Genomic DNA, 22,398 nt, shown 5'->3' with positions numbered 1-22,398 from the left:
TTCGAGTTTCTTCCTCGACGGGGACAAAACCTTCAATTCAGTTCCTGCTAGACAAGACAAGTCGACTATTTGAACAACCGAAGACCCAGCAAATGATCTTCCCGAGCTATCACCTGAGCAACTACCGGTCGATCCAGTTGCTTTAGCGTTGAATCACCTACCTGTGCCGAACGAAGAACAAACACCAATTATCTCAGCCCATTTACCTCCAACCCCACCACCAGATGGAGACACCACAGTTTCAAATTTACCGAGAAAAGTCATAGAAGCTTACCTAGTACCCGTCGAGAGCGAGAGCTTCCCACAGATATCAATCGATGACATTCGAGCAGAATATTTATGAAAAAAAAATATCTAGTATGGTATTTGCTTGCTGCAACAAAATATTGTTGAATGATTGAACTTGGAAACACATTTCTTATACTTTCATTATACCGCCGGATGATTAAATTTATAGGGGTGCGTTGGACTCCTCGACGTCTCTCTGTGATGTACCTCTCTCCTTAGTAAAACCTTGTCAGCTTGTCTGATGTAAAGCAGGCTTTCAACAGCATGCTCAAAGTCCACCGGCTCTGATTGCAGCTCATCCGCCTGGCTTAACCATTGTTTTGAATCAAATTCCATCTGGTGGCCCTTTTTTCCGCTTGCCTTAAGCTTAGCTGTTTTTTAACATGTTGGAAAACTGCCTCTATCTTCATTCTAAAAAAATGAATAACAAACAAAACTGCCTTCATTCTAACTGCTTCCGCCTCATCAGTATCCTAAACAGTTTCTCAAAGATGTTTTAGAAAGTCTTTCTGGCCAAACTCAAAGGCTTGGAATCTTCCCAGAACTGGTTCAGTCCGAGTCAACATGGCTTCAGGCCTGGTTTTTCAACTGAGACAGCCTCTCTTCTTAAGCTAACCGAAACCGATAAGAAAAATAAAATCTTCACTTGCTGTGCCTTTTTAGATATCGTGTCAGCCTTTGCGTGGCTTTACACCCAGCCATCTTGAACGGCTGGATATAAAAGACATTGTCCTCCTCTTCTGGTAAAGATTCTAGGTTGTTCCTTAGCTCCCGATCCAGTACTCTGACGAACTCTCGGTCCTCTTATGTTGCTAAAACTGAGCTCGGTTGCGGTGTTGCAAGGCAGTGTTCTCTTGCCTCGTAATAGAAAGAAAAAGCAAGAAATTGCTAATTTTTTGCAAAATAAAGTTTCCAACAGGCACAGTTTCTTTTACGAAGTAAGTGCTACTTTGTAATACCTTTACACTAATAATTTGCTATTTTTTTTACAGCAATTTGTCTTTGAGCCCACTGGAATTCGTAACGAGCACATGTCAGTGTGGATCGACATACCAAAAGAACTTGGGGATTTCTTCGAGGCATTAGCAGGAGCTATGTATGTGGATAGCTGCAGTTCATATGAAACTATTTAACTATTTTCACCTTTTCACCTTTTCTCCAGAATAGATTGGGTAAACCAGCAATTTTTAAAATAGTTCTATCTTTATAAATGATCCTGGCATTCAACAAGTGGAAGTACTAAGTCTCCCAGCAAACTTTAGGTAATCTTATTATACCCCATATCTACTCTAAATATCTTTATATTGAGATAATCAATTTTTAAATGTTATTACAATTATTAGGGACTTGGGTTTCTTTCGCAATAGAGCATTGGCTCGTCTTAGAATCGGATTCCTTGATTTCAAAGGGGCGGGGTTCATTGCCCAAACGGCTAAGAAGGCGGAATCTAGCTATGCTCTGATGTATTTCGAGGTGAGTGTCAATTTTCTTTAAAAAAAACTAACACGTTGTTACTTATCATTGATATTCTTTTATAGCCAGGGAGTCAACATACAGTTCCAGCCCCACTCCGCGGAGTTTAAGTAATTAGAGAAATGGATTTCCTTCGAAAATCTACTTCGACCTTTGTCGAAAACTAAATGTTTGTCTGATCTAAATCTGATAATCAAACTGATGTTCAAAATGAAATTTGAGAGCAGAAAGAATTAGATTATAGGACTGGAAAAGGTAAGCCTGTTGATTGTCTAATAAATTTCTTGTCAATCCTAATAGCTAATTTTCGCATCGCTTACTTCGTGAACTGATAACTGTCAAAAGAAATTGAAAAAAAAAATTCCCAAAATTTGGGTGCGCGGGTTGCAGGTGTGCTTACGAAAATAAATTCCTTCATCAAAAAGGAAAAAGAATCGATACCCAACAACACTGTTTCGGCCCCACTCTGCGGAGTTTAATTTATATTTAGAAATTGATTTCCTTACGAAAATAATACTCAACTATAAAAAAAAAATTGTGTGTTAGTCAAACTGATGTTAAAAATTTAATTTGAGACCGAGAAGATTTCTATACATTAAAGTACAAAAAGGAATAAAATATAAAATCGAGCAAAAGCCTAGAGCACCTCAATATAAAACTAGTCATCCCAACCAAGAATTGGCGAAATGTAAAAGCAATCCAAAAGACAAATTTAAACGAACGGCGTGATGATTACGACAATTAGTATCCAAACTTCTTACTAAAACCACCTGTCATTGGGACTCTCGCGTAACGCCCTTCTTTATAAAACAACCATGGTTCCCTTTTTTCTTCACAATTGTTGTTTTTGGGCTTCGGCTTTCCGTAGAAAGCGAGTGATGAAAGCTGTTCAACGCCCTTTTGCCCTAGCTTTTTTGAGTCTTCATAATTCTACGTCAAATGACGCGGTCCTCATCCTAGCCAAATTGCTTCCCTTACACCTCAAAGTTGAGGAAATGGTTTCAAATAAATCCTTTTCTGTCCATGCTTCTCTGCTTCCTCACTCCTCTTTTCTAGTTGCTGTCGATGTTCCTGCCATGATCTCGCCCTCCCATATTCACCTTCCAATTGATCACTTCGGCATCACCGTGAGAAACTGCTGCACTTAGAATTTTTTGATCTCTGGAATTATGCTCGGTCCATTGCCACCAGGAAATAATCGGCACCAAGACCGTCGAAAAAACTTTCAAAATATAAGGTTGATTATTTGAACGAAAAAAAGAAGTCGTAATCAGCAAAATGAAAGAAGCATTCGGAGTTTGCGACATGGTCGAATTGCAATTGAAAGGAAGGAATTTTTAAACAGATGAATTGGCATGAAATCAATAGACCGGATACTGTTTTCTACGAAAAGTGCCATATTTGCAGCAAAAAACATTTGAAAGTTTCACTGAAAATGGCTCACGAGCTTAGTTGCAAGAACGTTGCTGAGTTTATTTCTGTTTTGGTGGGAATACGTTGTTCGTCGTCTGGACCGTCTCAGTGAATTCCAAATTACAACTTAACCGCGGAGTAAAGTATAAAAACCATTGTTTCGATATTAAAGCTGAAGAATTTCTAAAATATCTGCAAGTTATTGTTGATGATTTCAAAGAACTACGAGAGAAATGTGATGTAGCCAATACAGGATACCAAAGGTTTGGAAATTCCATCACTGCAGTTAACCATTATCAAAAGCATTTAGATTTCCCCAAAAATTATCAAAAAGAAGAAGTTTCGCAAACCACCTCTTTTAAAATGGCTATCGAAATTTTCCAAGGTCCAATGGACGATCCGCAATGGACTCAAGACAGAAAGTCTTTAATGATATTTTATAAAAGAAAAATTACAGAAGCATTCGGAGTTTGCGACATGGTCGAATTGCAATTGAAAGGAAGAAGAATTTTTAAACAAATGAATTGGCATGAAATCGATAGACTGGATACTGTTTTCTACGAAACATTCCATAATTGCAGCAAAAAACATTTGAAAGTTTACCTGAAAATGGCTCACGAGCTTGGTTGCAAGAACGATGCTTAGTTTATTTCTGTTTTGGTGGGAATACGTTGTTCGTCGTCTGGACCGTCTCAGTGAATCCCAAATTACAACTCAACCGCGGAGTAAAGCCAAAAAACCATTGTTTAGATATTAAAGCTGAAGAATTTCTAAAAAATCCGCAAGTAATTGTTGATGATTTCAAAGAACAACGAGAGAAATGTGATGCAGCCAATACAGGATGCCAAAGGTTTGGAAATTCCATCACTGCAGCTAATCATTATCAAAAGCATTTAAATTTCCCCAAAAATGATCAAAAAGTAAAAGTTTCGCAAACCACCTCTTTTAAAATGGCTATCGAAATTTGCCAAGGTCCAATTGACGATCCGCAATGGACTCAAGACCGAAAGTCTTTAATGATATTTTATTTAAAAAAATGAAATAAGCATTCGGAGTTTGCGACATGGTACAATTGCAATTGAGAGGAAGAAAAATTTTTAAACAGATGAATTGGCATGAAATCGATAGACTGGAAACTGTTTTCTACGAAAAGTGCCATAATTGCAGCAAAAAACATTTGAAAGTTTTCCTGAAAATGGCTCACGAGCTTAGTTGCAAGAACGTTGCTGAGTTTATTTATGTTTTGGTGGGAATACGTTGTTCGTCGTCTGAACCGTCTCGGTGAATCCCAAATTACAACTTAACCACGGAGTAAAGCCGAAAAACTATTGTTTCGATATTAAAGCTGAAGAATTTCTAAAAAATCCACAAGAAATTGTGGATGATTTCAAAGACGTACGAGAGAAATGTGATGCAGCCAATACAGGATACCAAAGGTTTGGAAATTCCATCACTGCAGTTAACCATTATCGAAAGCATTTAAATTTCCCCAAAATTGATCAAAAAGTAGAAGTTTCGCAAACCACCTATTTGAAAATGGCTATCGAAATTTGCCAAGGTCCAATTGACGATCCGCAATGGACTCAAGACAGAAAGTCTTTAATGATATTTTATAAAAGAAAAAATATGAATCGGCTACGCGTTGCCACTTCTTGAAATCTCATTTGTGTCCAAAGCGCACAGCCTCTTTAAAAACGCTGTACGGTAATTTGCTACTTGGTAAACAAATGAAATTTAAAGAAGTGGCAACGCAGGATGTCCAACAACTCTATTGTTTCACGAAAAACATCAACATGGCCTCTCCGTCTAGCCTTTCTACACATTTCTTGACCCCACCACAAAGTAAAATAGTCTGCTCAGACTTGATGATTCTCGATGGTTTGCACCGTTTGCTAAAATAGTATGAATCAATTGGAAAAATCAAAAATCGAATCTTTACAAATAATTTTAAATTTTATAAAAAATGCAACTCACATTTTAAAAATGCTAAAGAAAAAATTGACATATTCTGCTATTTTTAATTAAAAAATTTCTTGATTTACTTTTTTATGGGTATTGAGAAGAGACTCTCTAAAAAAACTAGGCTAAATTCCGAAGTTGCCAGTTTTATTTAAGCGAAAAATTTTTTTGACACGATTTTGTAATTACTCTTGCATTGCGGCTTATGGATTTTCGCCAGTGCCACTACTAGTTTAGAATTTTTCCCATTTAATACATCTCTATTTCCCATTCATAATTGGATGCCTTCATTATCAGGTGAGATTTTCGTGTTTGTTTCCCCTCGATATTCATTGAAGTTTATTTATTGTTAATTTTTAAGAAAAAGGCAATTTGTTTACGAAAACCACATCCTGCCTCGAGGATATAGAGAACCCCACGCACCCCGTCTCATCTTAGTTTCTTCTTCGTCTCTTCTATCCATTCTTCCCTTGGGGCAAGAAATTACACCTATCCCTTGGCATCTCCGCCAACCCACGGCATCCACCTGTCCCATTTGGCGCCATCTGCCGTGGCCTCTTCATAGCCCAACATACTGACGAGCGTCGGTCACGATCTTTCAGATCTTCAGGACGCCGACGTTCCGGAAGAGAGCGTCGATGATACCGACAGTAAGAGAAGAATGCCTCTGGCAGCAAGTGAGTTGATCTGACATTTATTTCAGACTAGACTAGACGACGTTATAAAATGAAAAAAGAGAGAAAGAGGATCTTTGAGGGGTACTAGACGATCCTGACTAGGATTATTTTAATTGTGTTTCCTTATTTCTTTTGATACTTAACTTAAATCTCATCCGTCTTTCCATCCAGATTGGGTGAGAGCACAGGGACCTAAAGAGCCGTTGCTCCATGCCAAGCCATTCAAGTTGGCGCTCAAGAAATCCGGTGCTTTCAGATTGGCCAGTAACTCACCGTCAAATCATCCCACGCCGACGGTCAATACTCCGACCCAGGACTCGTCTCCGAACAGGATCAGTTACCGCCTCCTCCGCCACCGACAGCATCAAACTCTTATCTGACTTCTCATTCTGAATTCTGACACCTATCTTGATTTCGCTGGTCATCAAGCTAAACCTAAAGTAGCAACATTGAAAGTTTGATTTTCAACAATAAAATGGCCTCATTCCGGCAACTCAGATATCGTTCGGTTCGAGTGACAGCACAGTAGCCCTAAAATTTCTGTTGCCTCACAGTTATCGAAGGTATCGGACTTCAATCGGGACAGGATGGCAAGGAATAGAGATGTGTAGCCAAGTTACAACATCAATTGGTCACAGTTTAATAAACTGATGTCAAGTAGGTCCTTTCATTTCAATCATTTGTTTGTGTTTAAAGATATTTTTAAGTTATTTCTAGGGAATTCGAAAAAGCTAAAAAAAAACAGTGTTGATTCTGCTCAAGTAAACTCGGGAAAGAGTGGCCGCCTAAATCACCCTTAATCTTTATGAATCCATTGTCACTTCATACAGATAGACAGATAAACATTATAGTTTCCATGTGGTGCAAATAACTATTTGACTGTTTATTCTCTTTTTATTGCTTGTTGAGTATTCTGGTTGTGCTGAAATTTTACTAAGAAAAATGCACTCAAGTGTTCTTTTAAACTGATCCATGCAGAAAGAGGAAAAATCAGACAAAGTAACAAGAATGTTCCACCACAGTAAATATATCTTAAACAATATGTCAAACTGAATCCGATAAATTATAATTTTTGATTTCATCAAGTACTTTTCATGAAACCAAACTCTGATTCCAATACACAAATTCCAAACAAACACCACTTTTTTGACAGTTTTTCGCAACGAGAAGCTCGGTTGCTTTATGGAACTTCTTTCTGTTTCGCCGTATTTTTCTTGGCTTTCTTTGCGGGTGCAGGCGTGGCAATTAACGTTTCTTCTACTTCCCATAGCCCAGCACTTGAAGAAGGCATCGATTTAGAATCAACTTCAGCCACCTCCCATGTTTAATCCTCTTTATTCAGGTCTAAATACTAACGGATCAACCATTCTTGTAAGATTTAAACAGTTAATTGGTTGGGGATGAAATGAAACTTACATCATGCGACTCTTTCTCTTTCCTTCGTATGACTCGCTTCCCTCTAAAGTGTAGATTGAAGGATTATTTTTTTTTAATTTTTCTCGGATATATTTCTAATCGATGTCGCCGATGTTTTGGTTTCTACATTTCTTTATCAGACCGAGTATTAAATGTTTATCCTCATCAGACCACCCAAGTTTTCAAATTTCAGGGTTCAGTTTTCGTTTGTAGTTACGGAAGCAGTCAAAGGGTTAAACGACCCTTATTTATCCCTGTCCGACTTCAAATTGATCCCCTTTGTTCCCGTATTTACTAACGAATTCCTGAATGAAAAAGTTTTTTTTTTGTTGTAAACAAAAATCAAATTTAGATTACTACTATAGACCTTATTCCAATGCAAAAGTATGGGTCAAGCCGACCCCCTAGCGGCGCGTTTCAGTGTGAAGGAGTGCCGTGAACAGCCGCTTCTGTTTTTGCTCGCCCGATGTGGTTTGCGCATAGCCTTCTCAATGGTAGCAGGCGACTACCACATTTTTCGTAAGTTTTCTGTCATTTGTTAGATTACGCGATTTCGAACAACATACAAGAAATGGGAAAGATAAGAGTGTGTTGTATTTGTGGTATTTCTTCACATTATAAAAAGAAGGATAGAAATTCCCGTAGTTTTTTTAATTTTCCAAACCCGAAAATCAAAAAGTTAGTGCCATTTGATAAGGATCTGTTGGAAAGGAGGCTTGTTGCATGGAAAGAAGTTGTTGGAACTAATTATGATAATGTCCCTATTGGACTGACTTGTGTTTGTTCTGACCACTTCCAATCAGGTAAACTGTAGTTGTATTAAAACATTGAAAACTTTTATGTAACATAATGTATTTTAGGTAAACCAGCTCATTTTTGCAATGAAAACGATATTGATTGGATACTATCAAAGAATTTGGATCTGTTGGTCACTAACAAAACAAGAAACACTCAAAATGCTAACGAATATTCACACAATGACAATGGTAGATACATTTTGATAACATTTATGTTAACTACTTTTGATTAACCAATAGTGTGATTTCCAGATGAAGAATCAAATGTTGATGTCACCTTACTTAATGATGATAGTAATGTTGGTTGTTTTTTATTGAGCTCAACTGTGTGTGGTGAAATCAACGACTCCCAACTGTCAGATTGTGCTTCCTTCATCAACAGTGACATAGCTTCATCATCGGACATTGTTGAAAACTACAGCACTGCAGCTACAGAGTACAGCAGTTCACAGACTAATCGTAGTAAGAACAGTAAAATGAAATTGAATTAACAATTAAATGTATTCTAATCAGCATATGTTGTAGGTATAGATTTCATTTCAACAGCCTTGAAATACAAAAATGAAATAACAAGCTTGATCAACGACTTGAGAAAAGCTGGTGTTAAAAACCCACAAGAATGTAAGTTGGGTGACTTTATTAATTTTCATGAACAGGATACTGAAATGCAGGAGAATAGTGAACGTCATATAGGTAATTGCAGTGTAACAGTTGTTGATTACTACTACTAAGACATATCTTGTTTAGATGATTCTCAAACCGCTAATAATGCCACCACTTCCTTTGCCACGGACAGTTCAACGGAAGGTTCACAAGACGAACTGGGCGTCTCTGCTGATAATTCCAAGCCCGTGGATAACGATACACAACAACTGAAGGAGTTAATTGCTTCATTGGAAGAAAAATTACAAAAGAAAAAACTGATTAATCAGATCACAGATAACGATAAGATGACTAAGTTTTATACTGGTCTCAAGTCATGGAAGCTTTTTCAGATTATTTATAGATTTGTGTTGCCTGGGATTCAATTTTTTAGTTCGCCAAACACAAGCAAGAAATCACTTCCTCTAATGGAGCAGTTTCTCCTAGTTTTGATGCGCTTACGTTTGAACCTATCCGAACAAGATTTGGCATATAGATTCAACATATCTCAGGGTACGGTTTCCAAACACTTAAGGCTCTGGATTGACGTAATGTTCGTTCGCTTAGGAAGTGTTTTAATGTTGTGGCCAACTTCCGAAAGTCTTTGGAATTCAACACCTACTTCTTTCAAGAAGAAGTTTCCCCGATGCGTTAGCATTATTGATTGTTTTGAAATTGGTATTGAAAGATTTAAACACTTACTAGCCCGTTGCTCAACGTACTCACATTACAAAGGAAGAAATACCATTAAATTCCTCATTTCTATTACTCCTCGCGGAGCAATTTCTTTCATTTCGCAAGGCTACGGAGGTCGTAGTACAGATGTACAAATCACTTTAGATCCTAAAAATCAGAGTAACGAAAAGTTTTTTGACAACATTAGAGAAGGCGATGAGATTCTGGCTGATAGAGGTTGGGTAGGTCCATTGATTGATCAGGAAATTAAATTGAGAAAAGCTACTCTAATTACACCAGCATTTCTTGGCCGAAGATCCCGTTTGACAAGACACGAAACTGTTTTCTCCCGTAAGGTATCAAATGTCAGAATTCACGTAGAGCGAGTAATAGGAAAATTGCGCATGACTTACACTATCTTGAACAATAAAGTTCCAGTAAATTTATTGAGATCGGATGAAGAAAAAATTACCCTCTTTGATAAATTGTCTATGTGTGTTGCTGCTTGCACAACGCTAATCCTAGCGTTGTTCCTGGCTCTTAAACAATTGTACCACTGCTCAAGTGTGTCATTTTAGACGCGATTGAATAAACTTAAGATAGTCTTGTTTTCAATTTGTAATGTTCAAATTTTTACTACATTCAAGGCTTTAGGAGGTCTTCCACGCCTTTTTTTCATCACATATTCTGAGCCGCTTGCAGCGTTGGAACGTTTTAAGGTAAGATCCACTTCGTCCAGTGATCAAGTTGCTTGTCTTTTCGTATTCCTCTTTTTAGAAACAGCAGACACCATATCGTAATCCGTCATTTTCTTTCTGTTGTTTTTGTCCTGGTCTTTTGCTACTCCTACTAATGATGGATGCCTTTGGTGTTGGATAACTTGGCAGTCGGTCTGTGGTGGCGAAAACAGTTGCCGTATCCTTTATTGAAGCCAGGGTCGCTTTGTTTGATTCCTTCATAGCAACAGGTGAGCCATTGTTCATACCTGAAATGTAAAAAGAATTATTTTTGGTCATTACTGAAATGCGTATTCCAAATACCGTTTGAAGAATGAATAACGTCATATGACATAAACGGATCAACGTAATTAAGTAAAGGTTGAATGACTAGGGGATGATTTGTTTGAATAGCTGATGAATTGACTAGGGAAATGTTTGTAGATATTTTTGATGAATTGACTCGTGGAGTATTAGTTGTACTTGGCAATGAATCTTCCTTTTTCTTCTTTGCTTCTTCTCTCTTCTTTTTAGCATCTTCTTTTTTACAATAAATGCACTTCCAAGTTGAAGGAAAAATCTTCGATTTCGTACATGAATTGTGGAATTCTTGAAACATACAAAAGTTGCCAGCGCAACGAACAACCTCATCTTTCTTCAGTGGATCTTGACAGTCACAAATGAATTGGTTGCGATTGCTATTGATGTTTGTAGAAATAAAGGTTGTCGCAGGTTCCGTAGAAGGGGACTTTTTTACTGAACTGTATCGCTTGGACACTAATTCAGGTAAAATGAAACTAAGAAAAAACAGCTTCGATTTAGCAACCATCATTGAGATTAAATCTTCATCACGTTCTATCTGGACAAGTTTAATTTCACTTACTCCGTTGTAAACGCCGAATATCCCTTTTTGACTCTCAGTAACATACAGCTGTAACTGAAATTGAAAGACGTATTCATGGTTTTTCACTAGATAAATTTCTTGAGTTTCTGGATTGATTTGAAGGAAGAAAGATTTTTCAGTTTTAACACGTTCCTCGATGTCTTTTCCTTGTAAAGCAGATGGGCATTTTATCTCCAATACACAACGGCCACAGCAGTCACATTCTGTTAAGCGATCTGGCGATGCCCCGACATAAGACGTAGAGAGGGCAATGACAAAGCCGACCTGTTTCAACGAAAAGTTTTTGTGAAGGTTGTTGTCTAGGATTTGTTTCTCAATAAGTTTAGCTGCAATTGGTTCGTTCTTCAATCCGTATCTAATTTATAAAGAAATGAAGATTAATTTGGATCATTCAAAGTTACTTCTACGAACTATACAAGTAATACCTGGTTGATTTGTTCCCTGTAAAGTTATTCAATTCCGGGTAACACATCTCAAGAATAAAGTTGATATCTCCTGGTGTAAGCTGAGATTAAAATTTGAAGTTAGATACGCGCTTTATCTTTGTTCCTGTTATGCGACCAGCTCGTTGCTTCTTCCACTCACTACCAGCACTTTGGTCTCTTGTTGCAATCTCAACAGCCTCTTGATCTTCTTTACGCTGGACGACATCGTTTGAAATATACGCTCGCATTCGTCGTTAACCACGACTTCAGGTTTTTCCTTCAAACTCTGGATTAAATAGTTCTGTAATATGATTTGGAACATTGTGCGTTTCTGCTAATGACTTGAATCTGTCAGAGTATTCATTAATATTAGATAGACAAACAGGTAAAAAAGGTAGCTCTGCAAGCTCTGCCAAAAATTGATTGTACTCTTCTGCAGTAACTGGAGGATTATCAATTCCCAGATAGGAATTTTCGTCCCAAGGCTGGACCAAAGCCGTGCGGCTGGTGCGGTGGGCACAGGGAAATCTCTAAGATGTCCCATTGCGAGCCCTTATTTGAATGCGTTACTCATTTTTCATCTTGTCGGATACGTCATTTTTTACTCCCTCTCGTACAAGTCTCTGATGCGTCCCGTTTTTATTTTTTGGCTCCTTCTTGACACTTAGAAAATTTCGGAGAAACTGTCTTTGTGTTTTCGCGGCAAAGTTTGATTCTAAAATCTTATTATAACCTTTATCTTCAAAACTAAAACATGAATTCGTGGCCCATCTGTATAGTACTGGCTTCTCACCACGACGATCCGGGTTCGGCCCCGGTTCAGGTTCCAGATTTCTTCAACAGCGCTGTTAGAATGCAGTCGATTTATGTAGTGTGTCCGGTAACCCTTTGCATACTTTGACAAATAAACTTGTCGTCCGGATATCCGGATCAGCGTTTGTGAAGAAATGTCGGCACAGCAAACACTCATAAGAAAAAGAAGAGTAAAGAAAAAGGAACGAAATTCAGAGTCCAGAAAAAGATTTATTATTAATGACTTCTTGAGATCCTTTTTCCGTCCCAAGTACGTCTAATGTCCATCCAATGGGACGGGATAAGGACCGCTATGAGATCTCGGCGAAGCGGACATTGGCCATACGTAAAAGACGTCCTAGGAATGTAAACTTGGGAATCTGCTATGTGCCAAGTACATCTCAGACGTCTCAAAGTGACGTGTTTTGTGCGTGTATGGGACTGCAGTGTGCTATCTGGGTTACCACATTGGCGTGTTTTCTTTTTGTTATGACAGATAAATCTGCAACTTTTCCAACAGTGACCTGTACATACATCATAAAATAATGTACATTGTATGAGTAAATTATATTTGATAAAATAAAATCTAGCAATAACTCACAGGTCCTTTGCCTGGTTTGTTCCACTCGCAAGCTTTTGATGTTGGTGCTAGTTGATCTTCATCAGCATTCCCAGAAGTTTCAGTTCTACGACTGGGGAGTTCATGCTCAGCAACAGCAAGTTGCAGCAATGCACTTACATGAATGCAGACTCTCCCAAGCCTATTTTAATACAACAATAAATGATTAGTAGCACACATATAAACTGTTGCCAACAATTGATTACCCAGCAGCACAGTCACAATATGCAACTTTAACTTTTCCATCACAATGTATTGCAGCCCACGGTGTTGTTGGGTTAATTCCTAGAGATTGTGAGTGAGTTATGTGACTGCGAATGATCCCAGTGCCATTTGGAAGTGGAAAGGCAAGAAGTTTCTCGGCAAAAGTGTTATCAACATATTGGGGAGAACCGTTTAGATTTTTGTATGCCTCAAACTTCTCACCATTACTGCCATTCCGTTCAATAACTAAATATAGAACTAAATGTTTCTTTTTTATTGGAGGAAGCACTTCTTTCACTTTCTTTCCACTTTTATACACTGATAGGGGAATTGTAAGTGGGTCAACACACCCTAATTCTTTTAAAAAATCACAGTAGAACTTCTTCTCCCCTGGGACTAAACCCTCAGCAAATTTAGAGAGCTTTAAACTACACATACTTGTATCACTAGTGATAATCCAGCATAATTGTTTAATCTAACAAATGACAGAAAACTTACGAAAAATGTGGTAGTCGCCTGCTACCATTGAGAAGGCTATGCGCAAACCACATCGGGCGAGCAAAAACAGAAGCGGCTGTTCACGGCACTCCTTCACACTGAAACGCGCCGCTAGGGGGTCGGCTTGACCCATACTTTTGCATTGGAATAAGGTCTATACTAAACATTTGCCTTAAATTCTTGATTTGAGAAAGGAGATTTAGGGGGAGGGGTCTTCACCTTAATTTTATCGTATTCCATTCCAGCTAAATGTAAGAGCCGCAGCAAAACATTGGCGACCAGGAAGTGTCAGAAATGTTCAACGGAAGTGTGGTAGAGGAGGTGAAATCAGGGCCATGTCAGCGGATTCATTCTCTTTTCGAAGGGCGATGTTTCCTGCAGAGCTATCTTTATTCTTAAAGGATAGCTTCCTGCAGTACAGTCCCCTCCATAAGTATGGGATCACCCAACGCCGTTCAATAAGGTGACGTGTATTTTTCAAGTTGGTTTTTTGGGTGGCAAAAAGTGTAAAGATGCCATAAATTCACCAAACTTAGAATTTATGTTATTTTACGTTCTTTGTTTTGTCTGAATTTTTTCAGATTTTTTCGTCTATTTTTTAGACCTATAAAAGTGGCGCAGAAAATATCGGATCACTCCGACGCCACACGTGTTGTCTTATGGGCCAAACTTGCTTTTTACATTGTTTTTTATACATTTAACTTTTAAGAAGGAATTTTTTTTTCAAACCATATTTACATTTCTCTTACATACATTAACTGTAAGTTTTTCATGATGATCTGAACCATTTTCAAATTTTCACAGATTTACTTATTTCCCGAGTTTCTAAATCAGAGACTACAGAAGAGTTCATATACGGTTTACAACTTCTCTCAGCTGGCGTAGGCAAAAAAATTTTTTTTTTTCAGGTACACCTTTGGGAGTCACAATCTCTCTTACAGCCACATTTTATTATTTGCAACAAATCTGTTGGTTTTGCTTCAATGTTTGTTAGTCTTGGCAACAGCATTTCGTTCTTCATCACCCATCCCTAATCACAAGAATTCAGTGAATAACCCATCCATGATTGAACCTATTATTTAAAATTTGCATGTTATTAATGATTTCATATTGTTACGTAGCTGAATATGATTTTATACCTGAAAATATACTCGCTGACTGTGGAACTGAAGCGCAGCTGAAGTTGAGGGAATTTCTTGTTGATTCACAAATGAAGTAGCAATAGATGTCTTGCGCTGAAATTATTTGTATCTCAGTGTGTCCATTGTAGGTCCACCATAGATTATGAAAATTGCAACTTCCCCAGCTTTCTTAATTACATCAATCGCAGCTTTTTTTTAATAGAATTAAGCTGCCATATTTTGGAAAGTATGTCTTCAACTGAATCATTCTCTTTGAAGACATTTTCTGATACATTTATCAGAAGACAATGAACGGTAGGAAATTCTATCAGCCAGCCATCCCTCACGCTCCTGCGATAGGCTTTGGAGATGGCATGTAGGGAAGAAAGCTGCATAGCAAAAAAGGCTCCGAAAGCAGGCAGGGGTGGCTTGGAAATATCTTAGTCATTGGTCTTGTATGTAGAGAGTAGCAGTTTTATAAGCTGTAAATTATTGTAGCAGCAAAAAATCACGCTGGGTGGAGGACGCAGAGTACAGCAAGCTACTTCCATCATGCAGACCATTGACTGTGAAGAAGAAGTCTCTTCCCCAACTTACATATCGTCAGAGTCGTATTTTAGAGGGGAGAGGAAGAAGGCAGGAAAAACCAGTTGTAGCTGATAAGAGCCCATTTTATTCAGTGCAGTAGCAAAGTCCGGTGACCTCACCTACTTGCAGCTCCAAGGAGAAGATATTCGAGAGGATAAACAACCTACAGTGGAGACAGTTTTAAAAGCATTGATTATAGAGGAAGGGCCATAAAACGCGTTTCTCTGTTGATTCAAATTTTCTATAGTCCCAAAGATTTTGTTGCAATTTTCTCTCATCACCGGTTTTCCTAATAATGAAATGAATCCTAATCCTAATGAAATATTTATAGTCTGAATTTTTAAGAAAATATGTAGTCATAATCTTCATGTTCAATCACTAGCAAAACAATCCAAAAAAGACGAGGACGATTTCACTTTGACTTGCAACGCAGCTTTTGACTGCGACCTCGACGAGCTTTTAGCCCTAGACAGAGGCTCAGTTTTAGCCAAATTCAAAATCCATTTTTCTAACGCGAAAGAACAAGCTGAGGTGGCTTACAATGATTACCACCGCCTTACAGACGAACTCACTGCGATCCGTGCCAACTCAACACGTTCAAATTTGCTTTGGCCGATAAGAACGTCCAATTGTTCAAAACATCACGCTCGAACCAATTGGTTATAGTATAAAAAACAGTCAAGGCACACGCCTTTATACCCAACGCCTATCCGGTACAGACTGGCGGGCTCGACGATCCACCCTATTCTAGCCCACCTAAGTCAGTAGCTATCCCAAGGGCCGAACCCGCAAAGACAGTTTCCACCAAGTCAGCGGCTGTCGATACGAAGCCAACGTTAATCGCGTGGCTAAATAAAGTCTCATTGGATAAGATATACCTCAAAGTTTTCCACTTCAAAATTTGGCGAAATTGGGCGCCCTCTGCTGGCGAAAGTGCAAGTTTGTTGAAAAAAGTACAAATTTTGAAGTGGAAAACTTTGAGGTATAGGGAAGGGTTCTCTGAGTTGATTTGATTGTAAATTATTCTTTATATTCGTATAGAGTGAAGAATTCTGCATCTTTTGGCACAAAGAAAAAGATTTTAGCTTGATTTTTAGTATTTTTTGTAAATTTTGGAAAACGCCGTATTTAACACGGCGCATATGGGGGGAAAACGGGTGTACCTAATAAACTGAACGATACCGTAGCGCCGTGGGGGTTAATCCTACGACAACTTCATGTGTAGAAAAAATGTAGATCATCATTAGATCTACTCAGGGCCAAAAGGAAAAAAATCTAGCCCAAGCGGTTCAAGAGTTATTGCATTTTTCTAGGACACGTAGTGCCATAAGAATGCATTGAAAATAGGGGGGTGTACCTAATAGTTTGGTGGGTACTGTACATCACTAGCGACATGCGCGTGAAGACAGCACTATATCTAGCGAAAAACATTTTATTTAATTATTTTTTGCGCAATGAACCACAAACAAGGAATCGCCGACCTTAGCGCTTAAATAGCGACGGGCCCTTGCTAAGCGCTAAAATACGGACGGGCGTGCGCTACTCATCGAAAAGATCGCTGCAATCATTCTTTGTCACACTGATACGACCTGACCGCGCATATGGCGTTTTTCCAGGCGAGTTCTGTCGTTGAACAGGCGCGGTATTTGTCGTTGTATGCCGACCCTATATTCCGATTCGTCTTCGCAATCGTTATCGTGGACCCACGCCCAAGTGCGGTGGATGCAGTGCACGAGTCGTTGCTACTTTCATCCGCCTCCTTAATGTGTCGACGATAAGGGCCACTGATCAGCCGGGACAGATCGACTTTTGACTATATTCTGGGTGTCAAATTAAGGGGATACCCGGACAGTCCAGAATTAAGCGACGAAATAAAATAACGCAATGTATTCCAGTCGATGCAAGAATTGCGTCCTTTTAATTAAATTTAGTGCTTGTGCACGTTTCGTAACTATTGCAACGAAATGAATGGTGCTAAATTTAGCGCATTGCGCGCAATCTAATAGCAAAAAAACATCGCTAGCGCCATACGTGCTTAGATGGCGCTAGATCTAGCGCAAAACATTTCAATTCATTATTTTTCGCGTAATGAGCCGCCGAAAACAGCGAACGGGCGACAACGCTGAAATAGCGGACGAACCACCGATAACCGCTTAAATAACGGACGGGCTCGCGTTACTCGTTCGATTTGTCACCGCAATCGTTTTTACTTGTCCTTTAAATTGAATTTAGAGCGTTGCGCATTTAGTAGGGTTATTTAAGCGGTTGCACGTTTTTTAATTAATGATTTTAAAAAATGCTTGATGATGGATGATACAAATTAAGTGCGTCGCGCGCAAGAATCCACTTTGTAGTTCTGGATTAAAACTGGCTATAAATAAAGTGGAGATGTGGCATGAAGTTATTATTTTGACCCCTATGTGTCTGCCGTTTTTAACAACTTCCCAACTTACTATTGAATTTTTTGTGGTTTTTTTATTAAACTGTTTTCGGTTTTCATATGAACTTTTTGCTTTTATATAAAATTTGTTGTGGTTTTTATAGTTCTATTAGTTTTATATTCTTTTCTGTTTTATTTATTGATATTTCGAAAAAAAATTGAAATTGAAAAGTGGCAGTTTTGGGCCACCATAGTTTTGGGCTCCCATTACCCGAAGAGTTACTGGTCAAAGTTTCGTTTGCAGTATGGTTTACATGGGCACCCTCAGTTCTCGTAACACTACACAGATGGCTTTTTGCAGTTATCGTAACACTACATAGATGGTTGCACTAGTTTTTTTAAATTATTGATTGTAATCAAAATTTTTATTACATTTCAATAACTCTACTACGTAGCTGAGGATATTTTACATCTTTTATGAAAATTTGGCTGATATCTATTCAGGCGTTTGATCAGACGGAGAAATTGCTACTTTTTGACAGAATTTCAGTAGCTGTTATAGCATACGATAAATACCACAGAGACATGTGAACTGTAGGCAGCGATAAACCTTACTTGAACTTGAATATAAAAAACTTGAACTGGAATAATACTTGAATATAAAAAATTTCTTGAATAAAAATAGCTCTCGTGTTGAATGCTTGTTTGATTGTTTGATCCAAGTAGTGAAGTGCCAATTATAAATGCCATAAGTGAGCCCAAATTTTTATTTCAAACCATTACTTCATACCTTTATCACCCTTTATTCTTACATTCTGACAACGTGAGTGCGAAATATTACATAATCATTAATTACTGCTCGATTTTAATCGTGTTGTACTTTTCTTTTTTTAATTATCATCTAGATGAAGGATTATTGTTTGATAGAAGTTACTGTGTGCTACCAACAAACACAATCAGTCTCCAGTTTATGAAGTGAGTGCGAGTAATTTTAAATGTTTTTAACTGCCTAACATTTTCTTTGGATCTTATCTAGGCTGATGTTTCTTCATCAATCCTTCATCAATAAAAATCCATTTCTCTACTAGTTTTGGCTAAACGTCCAGCATTGTTGACACAGCAAAATATTTGAAGTTCCCTTGGATTATTGTTTAATAGATGTCACCGTGTGCTTCCAACTAACACAATCAATCTTTAGTTTTTGAAGTGAGTTCAAATAATTTCAAATGTTTTTAACTTGCCTAACATTTTCTTTGGATCTCATCTAGGCTGACGTTTCTTCATCAATCCTTCATCAATATTCATCCATTTTTCTACTAGTTTTGGCCAAACGTCCAGCATTGTTGACTTATAAGAAAATTTGAAGTTCCCTACTTCAATTATGAACCCACTACCTAGTTCAGTAAAAAAGTCCCAGCGTTTAAGAGTTTTGAGAGACGATTTGGTATATTAATTTTTTTTGTCAACAAATAATTTGTCTAATTATTGTTAAATGTTTTTAACAGGATCACCCAGCTAGTGTTTCACAGCTTACGCTGTCATCAGTTAAACGGACGTATGGGAGAACCGGTAAAAAACCTACACTAGTCACTGAAACAAGTCGGAGGTAATTCGACAATTAAGAAATCATGAATCATCTAATTGAATTGATGATTTCAAATTATGTTTAGTTTTGATACCGTAGATGACGGCAGTGTCTCTTTAGATTATGATGAGTACGCTTCAAAACCTAAAAATAAGCGCAGAGTTCCGTCGTTGATTGTTGGGCCACCTGCTGTATCCTGTCTATCGAATAATTAAGCTTCTTCGTCTAGAAAACCCACAGTATTGATTGAAGTTAGTCAAAGGTTAACAAGGCAAATGAAAAGGGATGCAGCTGGATAATTTATTCATTATCATATTTTCCTTAATCATTAACACCTTTTTAGTTCTGGAACTCATGTGGGAGACAGCAGCATCTCTATTGAATATGATGAGAACGCTCCGATAGCAAAAAAAAACGTCGAGTTCCGTCGCTGATTGTTGGCCCACCTGTGGCCTGTCTGTCAAATTTTGAAGCTTCTTCAACTGAAAACCTCACAGTTATGAATGGCCATCAAAGGTAACATGACGAACAATAAGGCATACATGGTTAATTTACTGATTATCGCATTTTCTTTGACTTTAAACCCTTTTAGTTCTGGAACTCATGTGGGAGAGAACAGCATCTCAATTGATTATGACGAGAACGCTCCAAAAACTAAAAAAAAGCGTAGAGTTCCGTCATTGAGTCCATCTTCGTCAAACGTTAAAGGAACTCGAGTGGAAAGATCTTAGGCAAGCACAAACAAGAGCTCAAAGAGCAATCAACAACATCGCAATTCGTCAAATCAAAATTATCAGAACAAGACAAATTCATTTTTCACTGATGAAGAGCTGTTGGAACTAGACAAATTTGGTTTGCCGGAGCCGGTCACACCTGAAAACATCAGAATCATAACGAATCGTCTTCACGAAGCATACCACGAAGAGAAGATAGTGTGCGTAGTGTGCGACCAAATTTGCCGAATCTAAAAATCAAGAACATTGAATTTAGATGAACTACCACCAAGTTTCTTCACAGTACTTCTAAAGCCAACCGGAAAAGATGGAGAGGCGCCAGTGCGCCACCATAAACTCGTCGGTCAATACGATGTTTCTCGTCACTTTCCTGGTGATCGGAGATTTAAACATCTTCTACTATCACCCAGAGGATTATTGATGCATGTTGGCGACTGTCAGCAGAAATCGGATTGTTGCTGTTCTCCCCAACTTAATATCTGTGTGGCCTCGGGTTGTTTACAAGCGCTACGTCGGGAAAATGTCCCAAGTTTGCCATAGCGCAAGGAAATTGGATCGGTCAGTTACCTCCCCATCTAAGCAACATGGCTTATGGGACCTTGGCTTTACTGCGGCTGATTCAGTCATTTGGACGCATGGTTTCATACTCCAGTTCTACAAGTCCAACTGGTGGTACTAGACTAACTGGCCATCTTTATTCGACCAGACTTAACACAACGCTTGTGAGACAACGGATCTCATTAGAACCACGAGATGCGCCTGTAAAAGCTCTTCTTGTTTCTCCATTTGCCTCGGATAAATCAGCGTCAGCAAGAGCAAAAATAGCCAGAACTAAACAAGACTACATAATTGAACCGGAGAAAATCAAGCAAACGCTTCAATTTTGGCGCGACGTCGACAACATAATTATGGCTAATATAGAACTTGATGACGCATGTCTGGATGGTTTGCCGAGAGATGACGTGTCGCCGGCAATGTTCATGATAGACGACGAAACCCTCCCAACATCTGACGGCGAAACATCTGATACTGAAGCAAGCAACGAAGTGGGAATTCCCTCTACTGAAAGATTGTGTGGTGGACCGTCGTTGTTAAGATCAATCTCCATCTAAAAAAATTAGTTTTCTTTCGCTGGTTTTTCTTGATGGTAGCGGGGAAATTCGAGCTACAATTTGGCGTGAAAATTTGGATTTGTGGCAACAACGCTTAATAGTCAACAAAGTGTATGACGTCTCAAATTTTAAGGTACTCAAATCTGAACAAAGATATTCAAGAATTATGCCTGGTAAATACCAAATCAATTTTGACAAATGGACCAAGGTAAAGTTTTATCTATTCATTTTGAACTCAATTTGTATAATTTATTCATTTCTGTAGTGTGACGCTGTTGGCGACAGTGATCTGATTCCAAATTTCCTTGTGTTGAATTGGCAGTTAAAAACTTTTAGTGAGATTCAAACAATGAATCGTTACAGTAAAGATGTTATCATCGTAGGTATGTACCTAAATCCAGTGCAGTATGTCATATTATTATTTTTTTTTTTTTTCCATTCCAGACATATTTGGCCTGTATATTGACTGTTATTTTTCCGGTATTTCAGAAAACCAACAATTGGTCATTTGCAATGAACTGGGAGGGAAGCGAGTAAGTAATTTGAATTCTGCCTACCTTTAATGCAGCTATTAATTTTTTTTTACATGTATTCATAGACAAGATACAGCTTATTCTTGGCCAGCTAGGCAACTACAAAAAAGTTCTCGTCAAGGGCAAGACTATCCTCAGGTTAAAGGGTATCAAGATGTGGGGTTTTGAAACTCCGCTTCAAGCTGATGTTTATCAAGACACTGTCATTGAGGTATGTTATTCACATTAACCATAAAGATCATAAACTAAATTTTCTTTTTGTCATGCAATTAGGTGTTAACTTCTTCAGATGACTGCTTGCCTTTAGCATTCAAGGAATGGCTGGAGGAAATTTTTGATAGTGATGATGAGAACGACCAAGAGAAAGACCTGCTGAAAGAGGTAGGCCTGAAGGAGAAAGACTTGAAGGAGAGAGACTTGAAGGAGAAAGACTTGAAGGAGAAAAACTTGAAGCAGAAAGACTTGAAGCAGAAAGACCTCGAAGGGAAGAAAGATCAGCTTTCAGATGAAGATAATTAACTGGAGAAAGAGTTAATAAAATGTGTTTTGTATAACTCAAGTCCGTGACACTAGAATAAATCTCCAATGAAATGACATTTTGTTGTATTGTTATATTTGACACATCTTTATATTATTTTTTGGTATTATTTTATTGAGTTGCTTTGATTTAAATTACTTATAGTGTTTATATTTACACTCCAATCCTTCGGGTATCTTGAGGCGTACGTACGCTGCCTACAGTAACAGACTGCCAGAATTACTTACATGTATTTTTTGGGAGGTTGAATTTCGTCTGTAAAAACAAATAAATTTGAACACTAACATTTTTAAGTATAGTTGTAATTTT

The 22,398-nt window shown here is 38.1% G+C and overlaps 1 protein-coding gene across 3 annotated transcripts; it reads left to right on the top strand.

Moving 5' to 3' along the window:
• Positions 1-20,988: 20,988 nt before the first annotated feature.
• LOC124338498 (DNA ligase 1-like) lies at positions 20,989-22,142 on the top strand. 3 transcript variants are annotated; one of them, XM_046792596.1, is made up of 5 exons: positions 20,989-21,226; positions 21,284-21,401; positions 21,508-21,551; positions 21,617-21,762; positions 21,825-22,142. In XM_046792596.1, the coding sequence occupies exons 1-4, from the start codon at positions 21,185-21,187 to the stop codon at positions 21,644-21,646; spliced, it is 234 nt and encodes a 77-aa protein (XP_046648552.1). In that variant the 5' UTR covers positions 20,989-21,184; the 3' UTR covers positions 21,647-21,762; positions 21,825-22,142. The 3 variants fall into 3 exon arrangements, with proteins under 3 accessions (XP_046648552.1, XP_046648536.1, XP_046648544.1); XM_046792580.1 differs by lacking the exons at positions 20,989-21,226; positions 21,284-21,401 and having other exon boundaries at positions 21,462-21,551; XM_046792588.1 differs by lacking the exons at positions 20,989-21,226; positions 21,284-21,401; positions 21,508-21,551 and having other exon boundaries at positions 21,613-21,762.
• Positions 22,143-22,398: the final 256 nt, after the last annotated feature.

The sequence above is a fragment of the Daphnia pulicaria genome, chromosome 1 (genome assembly GCF_021234035.1).
Source record: "Daphnia pulicaria isolate SC F1-1A chromosome 1, SC_F0-13Bv2, whole genome shotgun sequence".
Taxonomy (NCBI): Eukaryota; Metazoa; Arthropoda; class Branchiopoda; order Diplostraca; family Daphniidae; genus Daphnia; species Daphnia pulicaria.
This window is presented reverse-complemented; position numbering and strand designations above follow the sequence as displayed.